The sequence below is a fragment of the Microcebus murinus genome, chromosome 4 (genome assembly GCF_040939455.1).
Source record: "Microcebus murinus isolate Inina chromosome 4, M.murinus_Inina_mat1.0, whole genome shotgun sequence".
NCBI lineage: Eukaryota > Metazoa > Chordata > Mammalia > Primates > Cheirogaleidae > Microcebus > Microcebus murinus.
This window is the reverse complement of record NC_134107.1, coordinates 103,653,131-103,669,576: the sequence shown is the minus strand read 5'-3', so window position 1 is coordinate 103,669,576 and position 16,446 is coordinate 103,653,131. Positions and strand designations below refer to the sequence as shown.

Below are 16,446 nucleotides of genomic sequence, written 5' to 3'. Positions count from 1 at the left end.
CTTCCGAGCACAATCCCAGCTCACTGTTCTCCTCCCACTCCACCCACCCCTCTCACCCTAGCAGGAGGCCCAACTCTTGGTCGTCTTCCCTCTTGTAGGGGAGACAGATCCAGTGCTGGCTTCTTCACCAATGTAGCTCCCATTCACTGTGGGCTTTCTATGGCTAAGCACTGTCAGCTGTTAACATTGGTTATCTCATTTAATCCTAACATAGCCTCGCGAGGATAAAAGTCATTGGGCTTCCGGACTCCTGGATCTCTCTCTTATCAATGATCCTCATCTTTGCGGGGTCCCTGGATTACTTGGCTCTACCTAGGCCAGGCCAGTGAGCTACGGAAGCAGCAGGACCCACTTCTCTACACACCTGCTCCCTGAGCAAGGCAGCAGCCAGTAGCACGTGTAGAGCTTGGGGTGGGGCCTTCCGATGCCGGCAGGAAGGGCAAGGACCAGGCTTTGCCTGGAACAGGGGAAACCTGAGCATGGTTTCACTTTGCAGATCATGGCTCCAGCAGGATCACCCTCCCGACTATGGTTAACAGCTGAGACGTTACCACTCAGAGTGCCCCAGCCCATACGGCCCAGCCAAGAACACAGTCTGGGCCCACAGCACCTAGTAGTCTAGGGCAGTAGTCCCCAACCTTTTTGGCACCAGGGACCAGTTTAACGGAAGACAATTTTTCCAAGGATTGGGGCGGGGTGTGTGTGGTAGGGGTTGGGGACCGCAGGTCTAGAGGCCCTGGCATGAAGATCTGGTCCGACTTCTCTGCTTGGCATGGCTACATTTCTCCCACACCATTCTCAGGCCACCTCATCCAGCACATTCCAGGAATGACCAAGCACGATGCCAGGGAAGGCAGAGGGTTAAGCCCCAGGGTCACCTCACTGGAGCCAGAACACTCTTTGGTCACAGGGTGGATGAGTTCCCTCAAAGACACTTCATTAGGAAGTGCCAGTTCCCAGGGTCCTGACCAGGCAGCTGCTAAACAGAACCCAGTCCCTCTGTCAGCCCCAAACCCAGGAGGGGTTCCCCCCAGCCCAGTCTCAGGAAAGGCGGCGTGGCTGTCATTCTCTCAGGGTTCACTCCCTTGGGAAAAGCAGTGCAACTCTCCCACACTGCACCGCGGGCCCGAGCCTTGTCATCAAACCCACACATGCTTTTCTGAGCCTGTGCTATGTGCCAAGTTTATATTACAGCTACTTTCTGTGTCTGTCCCCCACTCCCTGGACAGAACCCCTTTCAGAACTTGACACAATGCTTTACACATGCAGGTTTTACTGAGCTAGAGCCCAGTAAATACTTAATGGAATTGTGGCATGAAGACCACTTGCCTGAGAGCCCTGTCCAGTCCTGCCTCTTGCTGCATCGCCTCTCAGCATTCACCTCCTGGTCTCACCAGCCCCTGTTTAGATTGTCCCAAAATCTAACAGCAGCTACACCCACAGAGTGCTAACCATCTGCCAGGGTTCTTACCAAGCACTTTACCTGTGTTATCTCATTTAAATCTCATGACAGTCCAGATGAAGAGACTACTATTTTTATTCCTGCTTTATAGATGAGGGAATCAAGGCACAGAAAGCTTTAGTGCCCAGTGGTGGAGCCAGAGTATGAACCAGACAACCTAAATCCAAAGGCTGTGCTCCTAATCCGGAACCCCGCCTCCCTGAGGGCACCGGACTGTCACGTCCTGAGTGGGCCAAAGCAACACATCTGGTGCCTCTGTTTAAAAAACGTCCTCATCTACCTAACAAACCTTGATCTGTGGGCCAGATATTATCATATATTATCTAATTTAGTCCAGCTATTATTGTTTTCTTTTTTACACTTGAGAAGACAGAGGCTCAGAGAGATTGCCTTGTCTGAAGTGACAATGCTAGTTATCATCAGGTCTATTTCTGGAGCACTATTCTATTTCCCACTGCCCGGCTCTGCCATGACTGCATTTGCACCTCTAGCTATAGGACTGTCAGGGTCAAGCCCGGAACTTCAGTGACCTTTAGGATAGTCTTAAGGGAGTGATCTGAACACCACCCATTGCCCTATTCTGTTCCTTCCCCAAATAAATGTGGATTCTAGAGGAGCTCAGTCTGCATGAGACAGAAACATGTGCAATATAAGCTTAGGGCTTTAGAAATGGGCGTTACTTTTACTGAACAAGAGCTGGACTACAGCATGAGCTCTCTGGGGGGAGAAGCTCTGAGCTTCTGGCGTACGGGAGATGAGACTGATGTGAGAAACTAGACATGCAGTATGGAAAGGTCAGGATTCTGAGAGCTGAGAAACTAGAGCAGCAGAAGAATGGTTCGAGGCTGGGTTTCTAAAGCTGCCAGGACAGAGCGCATTTACTGATAAACCGGGAAAGGCAGGGAAGCAGCTTGGAAAAGGTGGAGAATTTGGGAGTGAAGGTGGGCCTTTGCTCAAGCAGATGGAAAGAGAGAGCACTGGGTAGTTTAAAAAGGAGGAAATTCACTGCATTGACATTCAGGTAGAAAATCATCACAGCAGACACCTACGAGCACTTACTCCACATCAGGCACCAAGTAGTAATTCGTTAAGAGAGAACATTTCATATTTAGAACCCAAGGGTGGACCAGACAGGACAGCGAGGACTAAGAATGTAGGATCATGGCTAAAGGTATCAGTGAGACCATTCTAAAGAACCAGCTTCCCTGTTTGAAAATAGAGACTGTGCACGTGTAACTTGGCTCCCTGTGTGAGGTCGTGCCGTGAGGCTGCTGAGAGCCGACTGCACACGTCTCTTCCCAACTCCGTTCCGTGGCTTCACGTTGGCAGTGTGGAATGGACCATGGTGGGAGCATTTACACCACAGAAATCAGCAAACGCTACAGATCAGAGCCTTCCCCCTCCCCTCGTCCCCAAGAGCCATTTGGCAGCACATCAACCTAGAACTATGGTATATTTGTGGGATTCTGCCTCATTAATGAAGCCATCCCATAAGCTTTGACTTCAGTACCTACTTTGTCTAAGCTGCCAACTCCAAGGTATTGTATAAGGTGCTGGGGATAAAGCCATGAACTAGACAGACCTTAACAATCTACGGGGGAAACAGAAACGATGCTAGCACTAATGCTCACACAATTTATTCAATAGAGAGCTATGCTGCAAAGGAGGACTGCAGGGTCCGGAAGCCACCTCCCCCTCTGCACCTGCCGCCACAGCCTCCTCTCTAGCATTCCCGCTGGAGAAGCAAAGCACAACTGCCCTCGCCATTTCCGCGCTGCTCATGCCTCCAGCCCAGCGTTTTCTTATTGATAATGGGCAACTTCTTCAGCGCTGCCGCTGCCGGGTGGGCCACTTCCCGGCTTCTCAGCCAGTGGAGCCCCGGTGGGGAGAGCCAACACCTTAGCAGAGCACTCTCGAAAGCCAACCTCCTCCCCCACCCGCACCTGGCCAGGCCCAGCCCCTTCTCTCTGCTCCTCAGGACACCCTGGTTTCCATGGGAACCCACTGACTTCAAAGGGGAAGGAAGGAGACGGGAGGGGAGGGGAGCGGGAAAGCTGGATTAACCTCACCCGCTTGGCCCCTATCTCTGTGCTCCTGACAACCTAATCCCCTCTCAGACAGCACCCAACACCTGGCCACTGGCCACCAGCACGGGTGGGTGGGTGTTGGGGCTCAAGCTAAGTGTGAACTTCTTTGGGGGAAAAGCCAGGGATGAGGTGGGGGCGGGGAAGGTGAGAACTGAGCTGGGTCCCAACCTGCGCTCCCTCACCCACAGGCCTCCCCTCCTCAGACCCCTTCTCAGCACTGCTCCTGGGCCACAGACACAATTACCAGAGATGCGCCTCCAATCACAGCATCTCGGATTACACCGGAATCATGAGTCTGAGTGGGAGCTCCTGGTCGTCGGGCTGATTAGCCCAGAGGATGCTCCGGTATGATCCAATTACAGACAGACTCTGCCCTCCCCTCCCGCCCCACAACCATCGTTTCCACATCAGAAGGGAACCAGGACGTTTCATTAACACATCCTCATACACAAACACGGCCTCCCTGGTGCTGGCAGGCTCCCCCACTTCTGTCACACTGCCCCTCTGCCACCCAGCAGGGGTCTGAGCAGGGAGAGGCCACCCACCCTTCCTTCATCTGTGGTTCTGGGAGGGGCTGTGGTGAGGGCTCCTAAAAGTCAGTGCTGGGCACTAATCTGAAAGGAAAGGGTCTGGTCACACTTACTGACGTGAAATGCCGACTCCCTGATGTGCCTCGGATCAGCCAGGCTGCCCCGGCAGGCAAATCTAATTAAAATTACCGGACCCTACAGGAGGCTGCTCCCCTCCCTGCTCTTCCCTGGCCATGGCTGGCACTAATGGGAGAGGTGTGGTTATGGGAGACAACCCTGGGGTGGCTGGGTGGGGAGGCAGCACAGGACTGGAGAGATGGGAAGCAGGGCCCAGGGGTGCCGTCAGCTCAGCCGCCTGAGGTGCTGGGGCCGCCATGTTTGCCTGGGCTTCCCTCGTCAGGGTCACAGGGCTGCCGACACACTTTGAGCAAGGGCCAAGGCTGTGGGGTGGTCAGCCCCGTGGGAGGAGATCAAGCCCAGGAGCGAAGGTGAGCAGGAAGAAGTGTTGGTTGAAGAAAGGTCTGGGCCATACTTCAAGTGACAACGTGGTGGACAGCTCCCATGGGGACAGTGATCCACCACTCTGCAATTTGGCCTGGGTGGGGTATGCGCCTGGGATCTTGGGAAGGGCTTTGGGGCCCATGGATCCCACTGACAAGACCAGGGGACCCATCTGCTTGGTGTCAAACATGGTGCCAGGTTCTTACATGGGCTGTCTCATTCATGCTTTTTTTTTTTTTTCTTTTGTAATTTCAAAATATGAAGGGGGTACAAATGTTTTTGTTACAGGGCTTATGTCAGGGCTATCAATGTGCCCATCACCCGAATAGTGTTCTCATTAATTCTTATCAAACCTGCTGCTTAGGTTCTATCATGAAACGAAAACTCATAGATACCAGTACATGGTGGAAGTATGACTCAAGTCTAGGTTTCCAAAGATCTTTTTGTTATACCACTAATCTAGGAGACTTTCTGGACTGTGATCTATGCTCACCATGGGTCCCACCCCCAGGGGTCTGAGCAGGTGCTAGGATCTTGTGAAAGTGCAAATCGTGAATCCTGAGGTCTTGGGCCTTGAGAGTCTGCATTTCTAATCAGCTCCCAGGTGACAAGAAGCTGCTAGTCCATGAACCATGCTTTGTGTAGCAATGATCTAAATAGAGCCCAGCCCAAGTCATCAGGCTGCCAGGAAGTTTTCAGAAGCCACGTTACTTCCCTCTCCCTTCTTAAGCGCCCCACGGGAGCACAAGCCCACACACAGCCCAGGTTAACTGGCAGTGGCGGTGCAGCCTCCTCCCCGGCACCCAGCTGCTCCGGCCACTGGCCGATCCTAGAACACACAGAGTCTGCTCCGCCCAGAAAGTCCTATCTCACCCCATTTCTTCACCTGGAGGGGTCTCTTACTCAGTTTTTAAGAACAACTTCAAATAATGCTTCCTCTGTGAAGCCTCCCCTGTTATTCTGACCACCCAGTGTTGGTTTCTTGTCTGTATATCTACCAGTTCCTGGAGAGACAAAGGGAAGAGTCTATGCACGCACCCTCTCATCTCACCCTCTTTCCCTTGGAGTCGGGCTTATATGAATAGTAAGTTCAATACAAGAGAGTGAAGGAAGGAGGGGAGGGGGGACAGGAGGGCCGTCCCACGCCGTGAGAGGCTGGATACCCTCCTGTAGAGTCTCCCTGACAGGGACTGTGACCAGATCCTGGAGTCCTCTGGGGCCCAAGGCAGAGCTCTCCACCCGCAGGCAGTGGGGCTTGGCCTGTGCCTTGCACAGGGGGTGCCAGCTACTGTGTTTTATCCTTCCCCAGACCCGGGAAGGCCCTGGTGCCAGGATCCGTGGAGCAAGGCCCATTGCTTCAGACTCCCAACTGTTGATATTAGAGGCATTCAGCTCATCTGAGTAACTAAAAATAATGCCAGTGATAATGATCATAACAGCACTAATCACCTCCATTACCATAAAGGTGCTGTCATTGGGGTGGTGGGGGAGGAATGAGAAAGGAATCAATCTTCCTATTCACTTGTCTTGGGTGGATCATTCCTTCCACGTGTTGCTGGCATTAGTACCCGTGCGGCATATGCCCAGCCGGAGCAGAGCCGCGCGTGCAGAGGCATGCGAGCACACGGGCTCACACAAGTGAACGTCCAACCCCAGTGCTGAGTGCAGACTCCTGCACCTCTTCTCACTGCTGTGGACTCCCTGTGGATAAATGACAACTAAAGTTCCCGCTGGAGCCTCTTTAAGCCTGTTCTCAGGTGACTGCATCTTCTTCCTCAACCACATACATGAGAACTGGAGTCATCAACGCAGATGGACACTTCCCTGAGCCCCACCCCCACCCTCTGCAACATCCAGGACCAACCCTGGGTGCATGGGGCAGACACAGAATGAGAAGAAACAAGCTGCCTGCTCTTAGCAAACTCCCCGTCTTGGGGGAGAGTGCCAGAACTTATGCCATCACACCCAACACCTATTGCTAAAAAGCAAAGGGCTACCATGAGTCAAAGTGTAGTCCAAGGACCAGCTGCATTAGATTCACCTGGATGTTTTAAGGAAAATTCATAACCCTCTTCCTATAGCTTGACCTACTACTGATCTAACACCTCTGAGCACAGAGCCCAGAACCATATGCTTTAACGAGCTCTCTGATTTTCATGCATATTAAAGCTGTGTAGTGCCAAGTCGTAGAGGGTGTAATCAGATGTCCAGTGCTCTGGTGGGCTTGACAGAGTGAAGGCAACAGTGGAGGACAGGGCAAGGAGAGGGTCCGGAGGCAGCTGCCTGCCGGCTGATCTGAAGGGTTCTGAAGCTTGTTTAGGGCTCAGCTCCACAGCTGACATGGGAAGGGGTGCTCCTGGGAGACAGTGCCCGGCTCCTCCTATCCCTTACATTTCCAGGAAGCTAGAGTCAACCTGCCATGGCCATTGGAATTTCTGGATTGGCTTGATAGAGGAGGCAGAGGAGAATGGCTATTCCATCGTCTGTCACGAGCCCACCCTTCGGCTGGCATGCTCATCTCTCACTGCCGAGCTGGGCCTGGGGGGGGCTCTGCACACTCTGAAGCGTCTCCTACCTGTAAACAGCTCGCTTGTCAGCCTCCAGCTGGGCCTGGGGGTCGATGGGGGCACTGGGCACAGGTGTGCTGGCAGCAGCCGAGGGCGCGGAGATGTGGACAGCCTGGGCCTTGGAGGGTGGCTGGGCGGTTGCCGTCATCTGCGGAGAGAAGAAAGGGGCCGGGGTGCGTTAGCAGGGCCGGGGTGCTGGGCGCCGAGCTGGAGTGTGAGGCCTATCTTGGCCTGCGGTGTGCCTGGAGAGAGTGTGAGCACAGGACAAACGTCCATTCACACCTGTGCTACAGTGGGAACAACAGCGGGGCTTTCTTCAAATGAGGATGTTCTAGAAATCACTTCAGCCACCCCAAACCAGGTGATACGCAGCAGCGTACTTTGAAAGAGATGATTCTTGATGCAAGTGTGGTGACCTTTGCCCAGAGGTAGAAAAAAACAATATGGTGAACTCTTTAAATTGTGCTTATGAGTCATAGGGATTGTATAAATTTGATTGATGACTTTGAAGAGCAGGAAAAAAGTAGCTGACTCAGTTCTCCTTTGGGCACAGATTTATTTATTCCCTTTGACGCAGGCCAGAGCTAACGGTCCCAATGGCTTTGACTGATGACCGAATGGCTCTCCTAATTCGGTTTACCTGGCCACTGGAAGGCATACAGGTTTTAGCGGACAATGGACACATTCTTGTTCTTGGCCATAACAAATACTTAGGGCAGTGGTTTTCATAAAATGTTACATGTTTTTGAAGGTATCCTGAGGCCTCCAATTTTGTGCCAACCAGAGCGACTCCTTTTAATACTATATATTGGACTTTCTCTATAAAAGGTATGTTTTAAAGTAATGGTTCATGGTTTTAAAACTTTTGAAAACCATCATTATGGAATTTAATGCTATTACATTCCCTTCAGTTAAATAGATCCCTAAAAGTGTGAAGGGTGACACACCTCAGCTGTCCTCTCCCACCGCCCTGTCCATAGCCCCACGGTGGCCCCTATCATATTGTGCTTGTCTGTCTCCTTCCCTGAGGTCCTGTTCACCCTTTCATCCCCAACTCCCACCTGGCACGCACTCAATAAAAAAGTCTGATGTTTAATAAAACAAAATATTTGCTGAGAAAATGAGTGAGTGAATAAGTGAATAAATGTGCCTTGAAAGAGTCAGATATTTTACAGCAGGAAAGTTCATCACACGATCTAGTCCCTGCTTTCTGGAAGGAAACACAACGTACTTCTGTGAATAGGAGCACATCATTGCTGGTGTGTGTGTCCCCAAGACACGTGCACGTCTCGTTCTCTTCCTTTAGAAACCCGCTCAGATGCTGCCTCTTTGAAGTACAATATAGCCCCTCTGCCTCTTGCTGTATTTTTCTTCCCAGCCCATACCATGACCATAGACTGTATATCTATTTGCTTATTTGCTTTCTCCCCACTCCTGACTAAAACTTAAGCTCAAGGAGGGCTTGTAACAGTAGTATTCCTAGGGCCCAGAACAGTCTGGCACTAGCTGGTGTTTGATAAATATTTATAGAATCAAGGAACTAATGAATGATGGATGGTGAATGAGGTTGAGATTATAAAAGAAAACAATCTGCTTTTCTGCACTGTATCATTTTTTGTAAGGAGAAATGTCCTTGCCCCGATTGTCTGAGCTGGGGGAACCTTCCCAGACTCAGCAGGTATGAGGCTAGACATAGCATCATGGTGCCTTGAAGCCAGCAGACAATGGCTTGAATCCTCTACCAGCCTTTGACCTTGGGCAAATCTCTTGCCTTTCCCAAACTCCTGTTTTCTTATCTGTAGGCAAATTGGTGGCCTTTTAGGATTCATGGGTATGAAAGAGGTACTATAAGAAAGAAAGTAGAAGCAAATGTTGTTCCAGTTTTCAAAAGAGAGAAGGAGGTGGGTTCAGAAAAAAACTAAATACTGGTAATCTTCGTGTTGATCTGGGCCAGGTTCATTCATTCCTTCACTAACCCAACCTATCATTTCTTCAGATATTTCTTGAGTCCCTGCCATGTACCAGGCACTGTGCAAGGCTCTGGGGTCACAAAGATGAATGCCTGCTAGCATGGAGCTCAATCTGTGGATCTGACATGATTATTAAAATTGCAGATCACGAAATCCTGGTATAACTGACTTCAGCAAGGTATTTCCCATGATACCCTTGTGGAAAACATGGAGATGTAGCCTGGTGGACAATTATGTGTGCATTAGTAAACTACACCCAAAGGATGGCAATTAAAGTACAGATGTCAGCTTGGGGGAGGTTTCCAGAAGACTACCACATACTTCCTCTTTAGTCCTCTTCAACATTTTTATCAGTGATTTAGGGAATGTCTGAAGAAATGCTCAACAAATTTACAAATGATATGAAACTGGGATCCAAAAGATCTTTACAGATTTTGGCAACCGGCTAAATCTAATAAGATTAATTTTCATCTAAGAAGTTAAAATCTAACACTCCTAACATTTGGGCCAAAAAATAAAAATCAATATTGTAAGTGCAAAGCAGGGCTTAGCAGCAGTATTTTAGTTGACAGCTGGCTCAACATGTCCAAAGTGTAATGCATCTGTCAGAAAAAAAACAACCTAAACTAATGCTATCTGAGCCTGCATGGACAGAATCATAGCTCACAGTATGAGGAAGCTTCTGGTCCTGTCTTAGTCTGATTAAACAAGGACATGAGAGTATCTTCAGAGGAGAGTTGACCAGGATGGTGAAGGGATTCTGCACTACGTCTTATAAGAAATGTTTGAAGAAACTTGGAATATTCAATAAATCCAAGATTTAGGGGCAGGGGGAGATGGGGAGACATGAGAGCCCCCTTGGAATATCTGACCGAAGCGATTAGGTTATATCAGCTCTGCTCTGTATGCCCCAAACGGCCAAACTACAAACGATGCATTAAATCCATAACACAAAGACAACCTAAATAATACCTTTCCGAGCCCCTCGCTCTCTCAGGCTGGAATAGGCTGCCTCCAGCTGATAGTGAGTCCCCTGCAATTGCTGCAGAAAGCGACAGGCCAGCTGGGCCACCGTGGAGAGGATGGGAGCTTTAGCTGGGTGCTGCATTAGGTGACATCTGAAGTCCCCTCCAACACTGACAAGCTCAGACACTGTGTGGGTGGTTTAATAATCACTATCCACTGCGGAGGGTTGGTGCGAGGCTCAGATTTGATGATGTATATAGTATGTAAAAGTGCTCTGGAAACTCTAGAGTGCTTCACAGATGGAGGAGTGGTTGTTATTATGAAACACGAGATTTCCGGAGTGTACTTCTGCCACGAAGCAAGGCATAGCTACGTCTGCACAGCTCGTTTGAGGGTGAAATGCAGGGTGGAGTAGTATGCTCTGCTCTGCCCACTAGGAGTGAATTTTCTCATGTCCTTGAAGGAATCCACTGGGGGCTTCCACTGCGATGAGCTCCTAGTACAGAGAAGGGTGAGGGAGGGGCTCCTTGCCCTCTCACTGCCCCCTTCCTAGGAGGACTTTGGGGAGTGCTGGGCGGAGGGCCCTGCTGGATTAAAGATGCAACCTCAGAATAAAATGTGACTCAGAAGCGGTCACTTGCCAGCATCCCAAGAGGCCCCAGCTGAGAGGAGGGAGGACAGGAAGAAGACGGCAGAGCTGATCTGAGGAGGGCGATGACTCAAATTTATATAGCTCACAGGGGCCAATTCAGCAAACTCTGCATTTCCTCCAGGTTTTGGAGAACGAGTGTTTATCTCCAAATGGATTTCTTTTTCTAGCCAGAGACATCCATTTCCCAAGAACTGGAGCTCAAAGGGAGAGGACCTGCAGCTGTCCACAGGGTCTGGGGGCCAGGGGGGTTGGGCATCTGGAGGTGTGTTTTGGGGGAAGTTCCAGGGCAGCACAACCTAAAGAGTAGGAAGAGGGGGAGGGGCTGGGGGGCCAGGGGCTGGGGGGCCAGGGGCAGGCGCGTGTGCTGGAGCCGCCTTGCTCTTGCCTGTGAATGCCAATTGTTAAATTTTCAGGAATTCTGTAAGCTGGTTGACAAAACACTGGTAGCTTGAAATTGGCCATGGTGGGAGCATTCACACCATGGAAACCAGCAAATGCTGCAAATCAGGGCCTGCCCCTGCCCTACCCACCCCTACTCCCAGAGAGCCAGTTGTTAAATATTTACTAGCACACCACTAATTTCAAGGTTTCTCCCCAAGTAACTTTCTTCCATTCTTCTTGGTCTGGCCTGGGAAGAAACTAGCTTTACACACTCCAGGAGGCCACTTGGTGCCTTCACAGCTGGTTCCAGAACAGGCCACTCCAGACTGGAAGCTTTTCTCCATGGAGACCTCAGCGCACTCTGGAGACCCTGCCTAGGCAGCCCACTGGGGACAGGTATGGCATCGATGCAGACATGGATGTTCCTTTCAACCGGGGCAAGCTAAGGCACAGAGACAAAGCTGAACAACGTCCTGAGAGCTGCCTGGGAGATCAGAAAAGCCTCAGAGAATGGAAGGGACAGAGGATCAGGCCCGGGTTTGATGTTCCTCTGCCAATTACTAGCTGCGTGTTTTAGGGCAAGTTCTTGACCTTTTGGTTTGCTAATCTGTAAAATGCAGATTCCACTCCACAGGTTTGAGGACTGATCAAGAGAACCAGACAATGACCAATGGGTGGGAGGGCAGCAGCGTCCCCTGGGAGGCCTGCCCTCTCTGAGCTGCGGTGCTGTGCCCAGCACCCACCGGCTTCCGCGGTTCCCATCTCCCCTCTTGGCCTACGGTCCTTTCTCTGAGCAAAGGCTCTGGGGCCACCCCTGCACGCGCTTCCCTCCCACAGATGCTATAACCACTGGACTTCCATCATCTGGCTGTGACCAGCCCTGCTAAAGGGCCCTGCCCAGATGCTTGGCTGTCAAGTCTTGTGATGAACACTCCCTGTCCCACCATCCTAGAAAGGGGGAGAAGGGTAGGGGGTTGCAAGATATGTGTGCAGGCACAAAAATCTGGAGGAGCCGAGGGATCCAGCCGCTCTAACAGTCTGGCCTTACTACAAAGCTGAGTACTCCCTGGTGTGACTTAAGGCGACTGGGAAGCACAACTTGCCTGCCTACCTCAGGTCCCCTCACTGACACCCGAAGACCCTACCTCGTACTAATAGAATATTTCTGTAGGCTTTCATGTCAACAATAATCCTGTGCGGTAGCCATCATCACCCCATTTTACAGATGAGAAAACAAAAGCCCACAGAGAGCTTTCTGACTAATCACCTATATGAAATGGTGCATGTGATTACTTTTCTTTGAAGAGGAGAATGGGAAAATTTTTTTCACCCTCTGTGGAAGGAGGCAGAAGGAAAAGGGGGCGTGGGACTTTACTGCCCAGCCCATGCTCTAAGTCTGTAACAATCCCCCATCCTCACTGCTGGACCCGCCCGGCCTGTCGCTGGGAACAGTCCTTCGCACAGAACCCAAAGCTGGAAGCCAAGGGAGGTTTATTCGTGGAACGTGGCTCACTGCTGTGTCGACTTCCTCGGGGACTGCGGAGGAGCCTGGAGACTGAGAGCCCAGAAGGAACCTGCCCGCGGGCGCAGCGCGCAGCGGGGTGGGAGGGTGCCGTTTGAGCCTTCCAGAAGCCCGAGTTGCATTGCATTCGGCTGCAGCCCCTGCCAGCTTCCCTTCAGAGTTCCTCTCTTGCTCATGGGAGGCGGGAGCAGGTGGTTCCGAATAAGGAACAACACCAAGTCTTCCTAGCACCTGTGGGAGGTAGTGTGTGTGGGGACAGAGGGGCGCTGGCATCGATGGAGTTTTGAATCCCACCCTTGCCACGCACTGCTGGGCAGCCTTGGAGATGTGACTTTATTTCTGAGGCGTCAGGTTCTTCATCGGAAAAACACGAGTGACGCCTCCTATCTCCCATGGCTGTGAAGATTGCTGTCCCCTTCAGAGGACGCGGGCAGCATCGGCACCGGGCCAGGTCCCTCTGCTTCGTGCCCGCACGGCCCTTAGCACACCGCTGCCACTTGCCTTTCTCCTCCACCCGACTGCAGGATCCTTGCGGGCAGGGACCAGGTGCTTTTCTGTTTACTGTGACGGCACCAGTCCCTGAATCAGAGAGTACCCAAAATAGCTACTGAATGCAAAAACGACTGGGGTGCAGTGGGGAGGCCTTCCAATGCTGCCAGGCTTATCTCCCCGACCCGAATGCCTCGGGCCAAAGTAGGGATGTCTGCGGTCCCTGGCCACACACTGATTAGGAGTGACGGGCATCCAGCCGAGGGCTGAAGATAGTGGGACACAGCACGACGACGTGCTGACTGAGCATCTACCTTGGATTTGGCTGTCTCTGCCAGGGTGACTCGGGCATTTTCCTCATCCATAAAATGGGAATAATTATACTTAAGGTGGAGGGTTTTTAGAATTAAATGAGATAATGTATGCAAAGCAGCTGGCACTTAGATACACAGCATTTTGTAGTTATTGTTACTATAACAATAGTAACAAAGATGGGAGCTGCTGCTTTGTTTCTCTCCCACGGGCTGCCCTGGGGGTCCGGCCACTGTGGGCCCTACCCCTGCTGACCGTGTAAGCCCCCAGGGAAGTGGGGCAAGTGCCAGCTCAGGTGCAGGGAAGGGGGCCCAAGGTATCGTAGGAGATATTACCAGTCACCAGCTTCGTCTCCCTGGGCAGCTGACTCAGTTCCTCTGAGCCTCAGTTTCCCCATCAGGTAAAAATGGAGCTAATATTGTCTCTCCCAAGGCCACCAGGAGACCATATGTGAGGGTGCATTACAAACAGCGGTTGTTCAACAATCCTTGGTTTCTAAGCATTTTTCATGCTTCCTTTTGCCAGCCTTCTCCTCTGACTCCAAATCCAAATCCCATCCCCTGTCCATATCCCACCCCAGAGGCCCCCGGGCCCACTCCTCTCATGTCTCCCACGTCCACCCTCGTTCCCCAGTCTTGCTCTGTGTGACTATTATCTCCACAGGCCTCGCAGAGTGGAGCAGGGCCAGGCTGCAGGAAGCCTCATGTTCTGGAGCCCCCAGGGCTGCCCGGGCCTGGCCCACGAGGGGCTGCCGAGGCTCCAGGCGGGCTGGGCTGGACTTCCTGGGAGCTGGCACTCCCTCCAGCGCCCAGGCAAGCCGGGTACAGGATCAGTTTCCTGGCAACCAGGGGAGAGGCCAAGGACCTGGGAGCAGGTCAGAGCTTGAAGCCTTTGGTAAATATCAGGTTTGGCCTGAACAGGTGGGAGGCAGCAGGGGGCATGGCCAACGTAGCGGGACATGGCCGCTGGGGTGCTCCGGCCCGGACCTCTCGCTGACCCCTAGGCTTGTCTTCCATACACCACTCCCCCAACCCAGGCCCTACATGGCTCACACTCACGTGTAGGGTTGTCGGAACACGCCCTGTGGTTCACATCCACATGCCTGTGCTCCCACGCTGCCCAGCAGGAAGTGTCCTCATTCCCCTCCCTGTCTCCCAGCTGGAGCCTCAAATCTCCCAAGAAGCCTTTCCTGATTCTCCACGCTCCCCAGACCCAGGCAGACTGGCCCGCTGCCTAAGCTGTGTATGCTTCCAACCTTGACACCTGGAACGCATTTTTTCTTTTTTGAGATAGAGTCTCACTCTGTTACCCAGGCATCAGCCTAGCTCACAGCAACCTCAAACTCCTGGGCTCAAGCAATCCTCCTGCCTCAGCCTCCCGAGTAGCAGGGACTACAGGCATGTGCCACCATGCCCAGCTAATTTTTTCTACATATTTTTAGTTGGCCAATTAATTTCTTTCTATTTTGTGTAGAGACAGGGTCTCACTCTTGCTCAGGTTGGTCTTGATCTCCTGACTTTGGGCGATCCGCAGCCTTGGCCTCCCAGAGTGCTAAGATTACAGGCGTGAGCCAGGCCTAATTAACTAATTTAAAAAGAGTTTGTAAGTACTAGTTTACAAAATGTGGCTTGTAAAATGTTTGCTGGCCCTAACTGCATTTCCTGGGGTGTTACTGACCGGGGGAAAGGCTGTGCATTTGGGGCCGAGGCTTTTACTTCCCAGCTTTGTGCAGTTTCCCGGGAACTAACTGCTCCTCTCCTCCCCACCCATCTCTGGAGGACCCCTCACTTTTGTAATAGCCCCAACCAGTGACTTCCAGTAGGCTCTTTAGAGGACACACCAGAATCTCAGCGTGCGTGCGTGTGTGTAAGGGGGTGTTTATAGCTGGATAAACATTTAATATGGCTATTGTGTTCGTAATAAAAATTAAAGTTCAATGCAATCTGGGTTGCTGGAGATGTGCAGAAGACAGAATGAAAAATAAGTCAGGGGCGTGGGTGAAGAGGCTGAGAAACACCACTCCACTTTTTGTACCCAATCTCTCAACAATTTTGTGAGGCAGGGAGGGCAGAAGTTATTCCCATTTTACCACTGCAAAAGCTAAGGCCCAAAATGGACTATAAGCTCTGTTAGGGCAGGAACTCTGTTAATTTTGCACTCCCGGGACACGGCAGGACAATGTCCGTAAGATCCACAGGAAGCATTCAATATTTATTGAATGGATGAGTGAATGAAAGAAACACTACTGAGACCGCTTGCCTAAATTCGTACAATTCATCAGCAGCAGAGCTGGGACGAGGCCTAAGATTTCTGAATTTCCACTAGGTTGAGTCATCCCACCCTCCCCCTTCCAGACCACAAACTCCAAGGACAACAAGTGACCTGGGGCCCAACTCACCCACCAGCCTCCTGCTGGGCCACAAAGACCTGGGAGCCTCTAAAGGTCAACAGCAGGGAGAGGGGCCAGAGCGTGCAAAGGGCTCCTCAGACCTGCTGCTGACCTGATGGTCACCTGCCCCCTGCTTTATTTTAGGCTTTGTGTCCTTGGGCCATTAACTAGTTCTGTAGTTGTTTAGGGTACTTGTCCTGATTAGAGACAAGGGGGTAGACAGCAAAATCTTTGTGTTTTGGTAAATATCAGAATGAAGGTAGTAAGTTCATCACATAAAAAACCTAGACCAGGCCATTACAGTGTTTCTTCGCAAGCTTTAAAGTCATGCTGCCAGGCCACTGTCTCCTACGTGGTGGCATAAAGGCCCCATGGTTGGACCTGGAGGTTGTTTTTGCCTTTTACATAATGAAGGATTCAGGTCCTGAGTGAGTTGGAGTTCAGGGATGTGTCCAGTTTAAAGTCATGGGTGGCCCAAGCAGGCAGAGAGAGAGGTCACGGTGCACAAAGAGAAGAAAGGCCCGGCAGAAAATATAAAAGAAAGGAAGAGTCTGTTTTGATGAGTCAAAGCAAGGGAAGGTGGGTCCCCCATATGGTCCCTGGGGTGTTGCCCCCAGG

General features: G+C 51.5%; 1 protein-coding gene across 4 annotated transcripts in view; it reads right to left on the bottom strand.

Annotated features, from left to right (window-relative positions):
- The window catches only part of PKNOX2 (PBX/knotted 1 homeobox 2), a 254,005-nt gene that overhangs the window by 54,985 nt on the left and 182,574 nt on the right, over nt 1-16,446 (bottom strand). For all 4 annotated transcript variants that reach the window (XM_076002622.1, XM_076002626.1, XM_076002623.1 and 1 more), the window contains one exon: nt 7,156-7,295. In XM_076002622.1, the coding sequence (XP_075858737.1) occupies nt 7,156-7,295 (140 nt within the window). The remainder of the gene's footprint in view (nt 1-7,155; nt 7,296-16,446) is intronic.